The sequence below is a fragment of the Rhopalosiphum maidis genome, chromosome 2 (genome assembly GCF_003676215.2).
Source record: "Rhopalosiphum maidis isolate BTI-1 chromosome 2, ASM367621v3, whole genome shotgun sequence".
NCBI lineage: Eukaryota > Metazoa > Arthropoda > Insecta > Hemiptera > Aphididae > Rhopalosiphum > Rhopalosiphum maidis.
In genome coordinates, this window is record NC_040878.1 from 52,716,312 (window position 1) to 52,728,366 (window position 12,055).

At 27.5% G+C, this 12,055-nt stretch overlaps 1 protein-coding gene across 1 annotated transcript; it reads left to right on the plus strand.

Annotated features, from left to right (window-relative positions):
- Positions 1–6,383: 6,383 nt before the first annotated feature.
- Positions 6,384–11,681, plus strand: LOC113551371 (pre-rRNA processing protein FTSJ3). Its single transcript, XM_026953579.1, has 12 exons — positions 6,384–6,603; positions 6,681–6,980; positions 7,052–7,359; positions 7,453–7,599; positions 9,155–9,406; positions 9,480–9,766; positions 9,831–9,904; positions 9,969–10,120; positions 10,205–10,514; positions 10,577–10,779; positions 11,103–11,290; positions 11,354–11,681. Exons 1-12 carry the CDS (start codon positions 6,537–6,539, stop codon positions 11,583–11,585), a joined length of 2,520 nt encoding a protein of 839 aa, XP_026809380.1. The 5' UTR covers positions 6,384–6,536; the 3' UTR covers positions 11,586–11,681.
- The last annotated feature ends 374 nt before the right edge of the window (positions 11,682–12,055 follow it).

Consider the following 12,055-nt stretch of genomic DNA (forward strand, 5'->3'; position numbering starts at 1 on the left):
GTTAAAAATCCGCGAAAATGTTTAAATTATATTATGTAAAAATATGATTATTATTTGAATTTTACAATGTAAATGCTCAGAGAATGATTAAAATTACCTTCTTACTCCCCCTCTTAGTACCCCCAATTTATTTTCTACTATAACCTAAGATAAAAAAATACTACATTTTCTATAGAACTAATGTTACACATATATCCAATATATTATAGACCTAAAAGCCTAAAATAAAATTAAGAATTCATTATAATGTTAATAGTTCATATTCATATGGAGTGCCTATTATACTTATGCAAAATGGAATATATGTAATCTAACATTAATCTATTGCAAGGTTATGCATTTATCTATTTTTAATAGAATATTCATACATTGCAAAATTACACAAAACTACGTAAAACACACGCATTAGTTTGTATACCATCATAATGGGTTAGCAAAGGTCACCACTATATAATTAGCCTAAAACAAATGTTTTAATTTGAATCACTGTGCAAACCAGTGGCCAGAAGCCCCTTCGTTTCTTTTGCATGGATTCTTCTTATTTTTGAAAAACTTATAATAAATACAAACAAACCCATAACAAAAGTTTATTTTTATGATATTATTATTTCTTTGTTGTAATATAAAAGCAAAGTGTAAAATAAAAATTATATTCCAAAGAATAATCACAACAGAGGCTTTTATAAGGAATACCGACACTAAATGTATATACTGTTTCAACGATATCTATGTTTTAAGTTTTCGTTAAAATTTCTGTAAACCGTTTTTTGTTTATAAATTAAATTGTACGTACCTACAATTAAAACTATGACAATGACAAATTTTAAATGACAAATGTGGTTAATTATTTTACTGCAAGTTTTAATACAATATAATCAACTTTTAAGTTCGTTTCCTTAGGTACTAAAAGTAAGTATCTACCTATATAAAACTTATTTTATAGCTACAAAAGTTGCATTACACTTTACATCATAATAGTTGTTATAATTGCACACTTTTTTTAAAAACATAAATTAATTCAGTAATTTTTCAGTAAATCAACATATAAACGTTTAGGTACCAAACATAATGGATAGCATGGCAATTGATTAGCAATATTTTTACTAATACAAATTGTTTCGAAACACTAAATAAATGTTAATAAATAATAATAATTAACTAACTAACAAGTCGATACGAACAATATAGTTTATCTTAGAGCAATGAAACTGCACGGATATGGAGATCTATTGTTTATATTATATACATCATACATGAGTATTGAGTACATGACGTTCATACATATAAATAAAAAATTAGGTTCAAATGTTATTCAAATATTTTGCTTTATTAGTACGCGGTCTAAATCATAATCATTCTAAAACATATTTATTATTTAAAACCATCACATCCACTGATTGAAAATGTTATTCATTTAAATTTTAAATGATATATATTCGTTGTTGTTATAAATTAAATAGGTATGTAATGTTTACTTTGTTATATTATATTATAAAGTGAAAGTTATTAAATATTAGTGATATTACTTATTACCATTGTATTAGCAATTAGATCAAAATATGTAATTAATTGTTTGTAGGTATACCAATACTGACTACCACCGGTCTACAGCTAGTATACTATACATGTTAATATGTTATTAGTTTATTACTTGTTTATCATCGTTTTTATAAGTAATACATATTTTATCCATAAATTAAGAACTAATATAATCACAATAAAATGTCGTCTACCCCTACTGCAAGTCAAACCTACGAAACGCTGCAACAGTATTTAGTATAGACACCTATTTTCTATAATAATACGCGTGTTTGCAGATCGTCCAATTATCGTCGCAGTATATTTGTTATACAATTATACAAACACATGAAACATCGTTTTAATGTTGGTTGCAGAATATATTATAATATTACATACATGATGACATGATGTATTGATATATTATATTATAATATGTCAATAGGTTATGACATCAAATTAAACGAGTTCGTTTGCATGTCGTTGTTTACGCAAGTCGCCGAATTCAGTGCGGAAGTGATTGAAAAAATCGCGACGCAGATACCCTGCACAGTCGCACCCGCACGACATATAAATCCCGACGGCTCGCTTAAATGAGCACAGACGAGTGTTGCCGATTTCCTGTTAGAAATATTGCTGTATAATATAAAATATTATGTAGGTTAACTGCCCGACGGCCCAACACGACTATATAATATGCAAGGCCACTGTGCGCGTAAAATCAAACGAATATTTTTATCGTCGAACTCCGCCATTATTGCGTTATACTCTTGTTAATACCTTGGCATTATAATAGCATAGTTACCATAATCAGAAATTTGATAGATTTTTTTTTCGGGGGGGGGGGGGGTATATATCCATTATATAGTATTTTACGGCAAGATAAAGCGACCAGTAAGGGTTTTGCCCCCGCATCCTCTAATATATTATTAAGAATTAAAAGCATTAAAATGAATAATAATATTAATATTAGTAGTTAATATGTAAAGTGCATACATAAACCTTTGTTTATTTTTAAAAAAAGAGTGAGAAGGACCAACGACCCTATTTTCAATCAAATAGAAATTTAGTGAATAATGAAATATGCACTAAATCTATTTTAATTTAACATATTATCTACTTTTAGGAGAAAATATAGGTACGTATCTATAATTCTTACAATATCAGTTATTATTTACAAATATTTTTCCGTGAATAATATAGATGAATTATTAAACCTATTATACCTATGACAGACTTATGTTCCTTACCAGCCATGTATAGATTTTGCTCATAAGACATAAGTCATAACAGTGAAACTGTGTTCGCAAGCTACATGGCTACATGTAAAAATTTAAATAAATTAGAGAACAAATTATTTTTAGTTATTGTTTTCTTTAAAAAAAAAATCATAATTTATTACATTTTTAGGAGTTTTTAATCATAAATTTTGGAATTGGATTTTTTTTAACTACAGTCATCTCTAATTAAATAAGACTATTTAAAAATACCATTCATCGTCCACAAAGAAGGGATTAACATCAGTACTTCACCAGTTTTATGTTGTACAGGTTACAAAACCTTTAAAAGATTAAATATTTTATTTTTTGGGGCCTTATCTATTTATAATTAATTGCTGACTGTTTTAAATTGTAATTATGATAACTATTACGTCATATTATAATAAACATTTGTTACGTTTAGTACCATCTAGGCACTAACGAATACTTCGCCCGTTCATCAGAAGAAGAATGAAGATGAAGCTCAACTAGTGCCAAGTACCCATGTCCATGTCCTAAATATAGCTGGTGGACCACCCTGTATATAAACATAGAGGCCAATGGTTCCACACAATATACATTCAACTTAATGTAAACATTATAAAATAGTTATACATTTCTCGCAGACACAATAAATAATAACGCGTGTATACAATTAATAATATAATATTCAATAAATGTAATGAAAATATGTTGTGGCAAACTAGCGATAGCCCATGTAGGATATGGCATATACGATATACCTATACGAGTTACAGTTAAATTACATTAAATTACTTACAGTAAGTTGGTGTAGAGATAAACCAACGAAACAGAAAGGTTTTTATTTCTTGCTTGTTTGCCCGAAATGTGTTTATGGAAACTTCCAAGGCCGGGTTTTAAGTACCTATGTACAAAGTATTCCTCGAATATTATTATTATTATTATTATAACAAATCCATTCCGTCCCCGTGCGCAAACAATCAATCAAGAGTCAAGACAAACGACTATAATATAATAATAATAACTTTACTAAACAGCCGAACTCTATTATAGCCTATAGGTAGTTAATAGTTATTACAACATTTTTAACCTTTACAGTAAAACAATAACAGTAAAGTGTGAAATAACCGAAACTTCACAGTTGTACATAAAACGTGTACCCATAAAAATGCATTATTATTATAAATATAATATGTATTATATAATATATCATTATGATTTATGTTTTATAAATTATGAATCATAATGCATAACCTCTATATCAGCGGATATTTTAACTAATATACTGGGTGACATTAATGTCGCCCAGAGAAAAATTTTTGTCGCCTAGCAGATGATAATATATTTAATTACTGGGCGACAACGATATTTTGTAAAAATGACAATGTTTGAAATTATCATATAATTTATTTAATCATACAATTTCTTATGTTTAATTATATGTTGTTATTTATTTATATTATATATATATATATATATATATAGTATATATAATTTCGTTTGATAATTTTAATTTTGGAAGTACAAATTTAATAATTATTTAGAATGAAAAACCTGTGTGACCGTTCACCGTAGGTACCCAATACCCATAGAATAATAATTAAAATTATTCCACGCAAAAATATAACATGTTTCATATGGTCTTCAGTCGTTCCGCCAAATATCTACAAATTAATTGTTTTCAATTTTATTTTAGTCATTGTTTCTACAAGCTATTATAGCTAAAATTTATTTCACTTTAAACCTTTTAACAGTTTAAACCAGGAGTTTCTAACCTACGATCCGCTAATTTATATTAGTTTCCATAGTTTTTAATTTATTTAATTAGTTAAATAAAATTAATTTATTAATTTTTTCATTTGATGTTATTCATTGAACTCGTAATCAATGGGTTTTTCTAACTGCGCAAGTATAAAGTAATATAGTAGGTAAATAATATTGAACTATTTATTTAATACAAAAAAGTTTTTTTAGGCTCATAATATTTGTTGATTGTAATTTTTGATTATAACATCTAGAGTGAATTTATTTTTTTAATGTCGTCCAGTAAAAAATCCCTAAAATATCCATTGCTCTATATGAGTATCAGTATAAATACTTAAATTTTCATCAGATTCACTGTGCAGAATTAGAATTATTCGCCAAAAACATGTATTCGAGTTTTGAGTATACCTGCACCCACGCGTGTTACAGCGACCTAATCGGAAAAATGGGAAGACAATTTTCTTTTACAATATTATGGACGACACTGCTTAAAAATTAGTACTAACAAAATCAATATATTTATTTCGTAATATCTTCAAGTTACGTATGCAGTCGATTTATATAGGTATTCAGGTCTGGATTGACATTATCGTAATATCGTATAGGCCCTAAGCACAGATGGTTTAGAAACCTTTGTCTCTTTATCAGAGGAAGTGTTGAATCTCAGTGTTAAGCTTTTAAAAACAAAAATGTTTATAACATAAAAATAAAATCTAACTTTTTATATGATAATAATTTTAATAAACCATAAAAGCAATTGAAATTTACAATTTACCAATAATATTATATTAATATAACAAACGTTGTTATTAATTAATAATATATCTAACGTAAAATATAGATTTAAATTTTAAAATACCTGTTTGGAGATTATCCCGTTTAAAATTAACTATTCTGAATTGATGAAGACTGATTTTTATAGGTAATTACTATAGTAACATTGGTGTAAATACACATGTAACACTGAGTGTAATATTATCATTTTGCTGTGGATTTTTATACACATAATAATATAGTACATGTGATGCTAACGTGCACAGATTGTATATTAACTTATAATAACATAAAAATAATAGTAATAAAAAACATAAAACATTACAAAATAGTCTCACATTTTCGTAGGCCTATTGTGTCTATGCGTTTATACATAATAAATGTACATATACTATGTAAACACTTATTATAGATTGTACTTACCGTGTTCATCTGATCTTTTAATTTCAATTTTTTTTAGTATATCAGTAGTAAACGTAAAAATAAATCTTGAAAATATAGAACACATTATTTTTTAAGTTGTCTTGCAACGTAACTTGTAAATGACGTCGTCACTCGTTACGATTGTAACTTGCAAGACATGCATGTCATCGAACGGTATTAACTACAGAACTTTATTAACACAACAAAAATTTATACAATTATAGTAAAAGTCTTAATACTAAATTCGCGCACAACAATAACTCATAAATATAGTGATTTTATGCATTTATATGTCATACGCATATTATTATCGTGTAAGGTGACATAATGTGGTGGCACTGGAAACAAATAAAAAATTACAGATATGGGCACATTAAAAAAATATCATAACGTTCATAATACATTGCCGTAAATTATATAACTACGTTAACTATATTTATATATGTATGACATAATAATCATTTAGTAAATCGACAAATTCGATTAATGTCTATTTTCGTGTATTTGTCATTTTTCCAACACTGCAATTCGTACTTTTAATTATTATTCAAATACACATGTAATCCCGCGTAATGTCTATTCATAACATCCTTGGTATCCGCGCACGCACATTGGCCGTGTATCACGTGTATACATAACCTAACAAGATAACTTATCACTTTACTTGGTTGTTCAAAAACATTACTTATTCGAAATTTGAAATACCTAATACCTACAGTGGTAGGTAGAATGTGTAAAATATAATTTCAGTTATAATTGGTGACTTTGTCACATATTGTATCAAATTCATAGCATCCTGTACTTGTACACATCAAGATGGGTAAAAAGAGTAAAATTGGAAAACAGCGTAAAGATAAGTTTTACCATTTAGCTAAGGAAACCGGTGAGTGATTTTTTGTTACAAAGCCAGTTGTGTCTCTAATGACGCTCATTTTTAAATTCCGTGTGGCATTTAAATAGGATTTCGATCTCGTGCTGCTTTCAAATTACTCCAGTTGAACAGAAAATTCGAGTTCCTGCAGAAAGCCCGTGTTCTCATTGATCTTTGTGCTGCTCCGGGAGGATGGATGCAAGTGGCCAAACAGAATATGCCGGTTTCCAGCATCGTTATTGGTATCGATTTGTATCCTATAAAACCAGTACCTGGTTGTATATGTTTAACGGAAGACATAACAACTCCACAATGTCAGTCGGCTCTCAGCAAAGAGCTTCAGACCTACAAAGCTGATGTTGTGTTAAACGATGGAGCTCCTAATGTCGGTCAGTAAATATTTTGTCTTCTTTAAGTATTAACTTTAATTGCAATTATATTAAATTACATCTGTATTTAGGTCAAAATTGGATTTATGATGCTTATTCTCAATCTTGTCTTACTTTGAGTGCATTGAAGTTGTGCTGTCATAATCTGAGAGAAGGTGGATGGTTCATTACAAAAGTTTTCAGATCAAAAGATTACAATGCCCTTATGTGGGTATTTAAACAACTTTTCAAAAAAGTACATGCTACCAAACCTCAAGCTTCGCGTAGCGAGTCTGCTGAAATATTTGTTGTTTGTCAATATTACTTGAAACCATCAAAATTAGATATGCGTTTCTTTAATCCAAACTATGTTTTCAAAGACTTGGAAGTCAATCCACAAGTAATTGACTAATTATTATTATATGATTTTACATTCACAATTTTTAACTTTTTAAATCAATAGGTATTATATATTAGGTATATGTGTTTTTAGGTAAAATTAGATTCTGAAAGCAAAACTCAAAAGAAGCCAAAAGCTGAAGGTTATCCAGATAACACAACTATATTATTTAAACAATTACCAGTATCAACTTATATTCAAGCTAAAAACCCAGCCATAGCATTACAAGATGCATATGAAGTAAGTTATTAATAATATACTAGGAGTATATTTATTAGAATATTATTTGAGTGATACTTAATAATTTAATTACGGTTTTTTTTTTTGTTATCATAATTTATCGATTTTAAAAGTGTTAATAAATATTGATAGTTCACTTACTTGTAAATTATATTTTTTCCTTGTGGTCAGATTTATAATTTTTATGGCTTATAAGTGGAATTAAATAATATATGTTATGAGTAAGATATAAAAACAGGTAGTGTATTTTTTACTCGGGCAATGTAATCCTTATCTACATGAATAAAACAATTTACCTATGTTTAAATTATGCAACTAACAAAAATTCCTGCTTTAATCGTAAACTAATTATATCAATACAATGATCAACTCTTCAAATGGTTTAATTTATACAGTTTCTAAAACCAAAAACTAAATCATAATTAAAATAAAAAAATAATTATTTATTAAATTATTTTATCAATGTATGTACTTCACTCACTTATCTAATTTCTAATTAACCAAAGTTTAAATTTTATAGGTAGCAAAAAGATTGTTGTTTTACATTTTTTTTTAATTATATAAACTTTAAATGCCATCTTGTCTAATGGCAAATAAGTAATACTGACATTATCAATACTGCCATTTATCATTTACTATAAATAATATACAATTATACAAGGGAAGATATAATAATATTATAATATCAGTCTTGTTTTTTTATACTCTGGCCCACACAAGAAGTAAACCGTTTTGCACATACAGGATGATTCTTTTATCATAAAACACTCATTATTTCAAAAATTATTCATGTTTTTGAAAATATTTTTTACATAGTTCCAAGTTGTTAAAAAGACTATGTTTTTATTAAAAAATTATTTTTTTAAGTCTTTTTTTACTTTTTTGAATGACAACATAAATTTTTAATTTCATATTCCAAAGCAGAATAATTTTCGGAGTATTTTGATAGATAAAAATCGAATTTAGGGAGAGTAGTTTATGAGATATACGTATTTAAAGTTTAGACAAGCGAAATAGAGTGGTACGGGGTAACCCCGCAAAATGTTTGTTCACTACTCCGCTTGTTTAAATTTTAAATACGTATAACTCATAAACTACTAGCCTTAAATTTGTTGTCATTCATAAAAGTAAGAATACTTAATTTAAAACTTAAATATAAGAATAAAAAATATTTAAAAATATAATTCTTTAATAAAAACCAAGTCTTTTTAACAACTTGAAACTATGTAAAAAAATGTTTTCAAAAACATGAATACTTTTTGAAATAATGAGTGTTATATGATAAAAGAATCATCTTCTATAGACAGACAGCAGTGACCAATGTCAACTAACTCCAACATTGTCGTTATTTCAAATGGGTGGGGGATGCATTACCGCGTTTTCATTAGGGCACGTTTAACTTTTCTTTTAGATCAAAGAAAACAATAATCTATTCTTTATATTATAGTTAATAATCTATAAATAAAAAAAAATAGTAATTTTACAAAATTATATTCTGGTGGTCACTTATCAATCAATATATTAACTAATATGATTTACTTTTTTTTTTTTTTAGATTGTTTTAGATGATCCAATAATAGCCAATCATCCAAGTACAACAAATGAAATAAAAGAGTGTTGTAAAGATATTAAAGTTTTAGGCCGAAAAGATATAAGATCACTTATGAACTGGTGGAAGGTGTTCCAAGATAAGGAAGAAAAGGTTGAAGCTGTAGATTCTGGTGATGAAAACAAAGAAAATAATGCTGAGCTTTCAGAAGATGAAAGAGAGTTGGATGAAGTTGATAAAGAAATCAAAGAGCTGCAGGTTTGTACATCTAATACATTTAATTTGTATATATACCTTTAGGCTTTAATTAATAATTCCATAATGAATGTAGGACGAGGAAAGAAGAGAATTAAAACGCAAGAAGAAGAAGACCAACAAAGAAAGAACTAAGTTACAAACTAAAATGAATTTAAAAATGGTGCATAAAGACGATTTGGGACCAACCGAAGAACGTGAAACTGGTGTATTTCAACTGTCTAATATAAAAACAAAAAAAGCTTTGGACACTGTAGTTGATCAAGAACCAGATATAGTGGAGTCTGAGGATTCTGATGTCGAGATTAAACCTAAAAAAGTGAAATATGATCCAAATAACACATACCTTGACAAATCTGGAATGTAATGATGAAAAATATTCATTTATTATTTTTAATTTATTTTATCATACATTTTATTTGTGTAGGTTTTACCGTTCAGATGAAAGTGCATCAGAACAAGAATCATCAGATGAAGTTGATAGTGATACTGAAGGATTAGGTATATTAAATGCTTTTTGTTTTTATAAGAAATTCAGTCATTTAAATGGTAATTGTTTTAATAGGTTTTACGGATAAAAATTTATCATCAAAAGCATTACCTAAAAAGAAAGTAACTTTTGCTGATCCAAATGAAAACCATCCTCTGATTACTGATCTTGATTATCGAGACGTAAAGGACAAGCGTACTTCTAAAGCTGAACTTTGGTTTGATAAAGTAAATAACTATACAATAGTATATTTAATAGCATTATGAAATAGTTGAAATTATAAATAGTTAAATAATTTTAATTTTGCATAGGATGTGTTTAAAAACGTAGAAAGAGAAGAAGATGAAGATTACGAGTTAGAAAAGATGGCTGCTGTAATTAAATCTAAAGGTGGCAAAATGTATAGAAACAATCTAGATGATGACGATGATGATGATGATAATGAAAATGAAAAAGTTAATTTAAAAAAATCCAATAAAAATATTAAAGCAAACCAAAAAGTTGATGATGATGATGAAACTACAGACTCTGATACTGAATCTGAAATTAGTGAAGCTGAAGATCAAAGTGCTGCAATACCTATAAATGAATGGGATGATAAACCTGTACTTACGCCAGCAGGTAAGATAAGAAAATTTGTTATTTTTTTGTATTTAAAACTTAAATATAATTTTTATTAATAGGTAAAAAAAAGAAAAAGAGAAATGCTAAAGTTTTGGATGATGACGGTCTTGCTTTGGGTACAATGATGGCTTCATCAAAAAAAATGAAAAGAGACATTATTGATGCTGCCTGGAATAGGTTTGCATTCAATGATGAAGATCTGCCTGATTGGTTTGTAGATGATGAAGCAAAACATATGCGCAAACACGTACCTGTACCTAAGGTATATTTAAAAATATTTTATTAATGAGATTTGATACAATATAGTTTTTTCTAACACACACGCAACATAACAATTTTGATTATTCTTTACCAGATGTACCAATTAATCTAGTGAAGCTATAATTTTTAAAATAGATTTGAATTGGTTGTTGTGTTCACTTGAGATCAATTGTCCTTTATTTGTGACCTCAAATAGTAAAAATTAAAAAATTGTCATGTTTCAATTATTAAAGAAATTATATACAGAAACAGTCTATATTGAATCCCCTTAACTAACATTATTTGTAAACATAATATTAATTGTATAGTATTCTTATTTTTTAGGAACTAGTGGATGAATTTGGCAAAAGACATGAAGATATAAATATAAGACCTATTAAAAAAATTGGTGAAGCTAAAGCTAGAAAGAAGAAGCGTGCACTACGTCAAATGGAAAAGGCAAAGAAGAAGCTGGAAGGTGTTGTGGAAAATTCTGATGTTACAGATGCTGAAAAAGCTCGACAAGTCAGACAGTAAGTGCTTTTGTAATTTTTCTCTAGTAATACAGTTAACTTTACATAACATTTTTTATTTAGGATTTACAAAAAACTGAAACAGCCTAAACAAGAAATTAAATATGTTGTATCCAAAAAACATACAGCTGCCAAACGAGCAAAACGTCCAGCTGGCGTGAAAGGACCATACAAAGTAGTAGACCCAAGAATGAAAAAAGATATGCGTGCTAAGATGCGTATGGATAAAAAGAAATCAAATAAAAAAGGCGCTAGAGCTAAGCCGTTAGTTAAGACACGACGAGGTCATAAATAAAAATGTATTAAAAAAATTAAATTTTATTACAATTATTTCTCTGTGACTAAAATTGTTGTTGAATTTATTCTAATAAGATAAACTTTTCCACCTGTTCACAAATGTTTATTTTTTTATTCCTACCTACTACTTATAATAATTATAAATCATATTATTAGTCTTAAATTATGTTATTGGTGGTAAGGAGGGAGAAGAGAAAGAGCATTTGCCTAACCATGAAAAAATAATATTAACTTATAATTGAATATATTTTATATATTTTTTTCTATACTTGTTAAAATTTATTTTGATTAACTTAATATACCAATACCAATATTAATCTTATAAATAATAGCATAACTATTTTATTTAAATGTTGAAATAATTATACTTCTTTATTTAGCTTAAGTTTGAGATATTTTGATTTTTTTTACTCTAAAATTTTATGTATGTGTCAATGGTTATGGTGGAGTGTATAATGCTATATAGAT

What these genes read in the sequence shown, in the direction of transcription:
- LOC113551371 (XM_026953579.1), top strand. Translation starts at nt 6,537, where the DNA reads ATGGGTAAAAAGAGTAAAATTGGAAAACAGCGTAAAGATAAGTTTTAC. An exon ending in AAGAAATCAAAGAGCTGCAG is followed by an intron (nt 9,407 to 9,479) that starts GTTTGTACATCT and finishes TAATGAATGTAG; the next exon opens with GACGAGGAAAGAAGAGAATT. An exon ending in CTGAACTTTGGTTTGATAAA is followed by an intron (nt 10,121 to 10,204) that starts GTAAATAACTAT and finishes AATTTTGCATAG; the next exon opens with GATGTGTTTAAAAACGTAGA.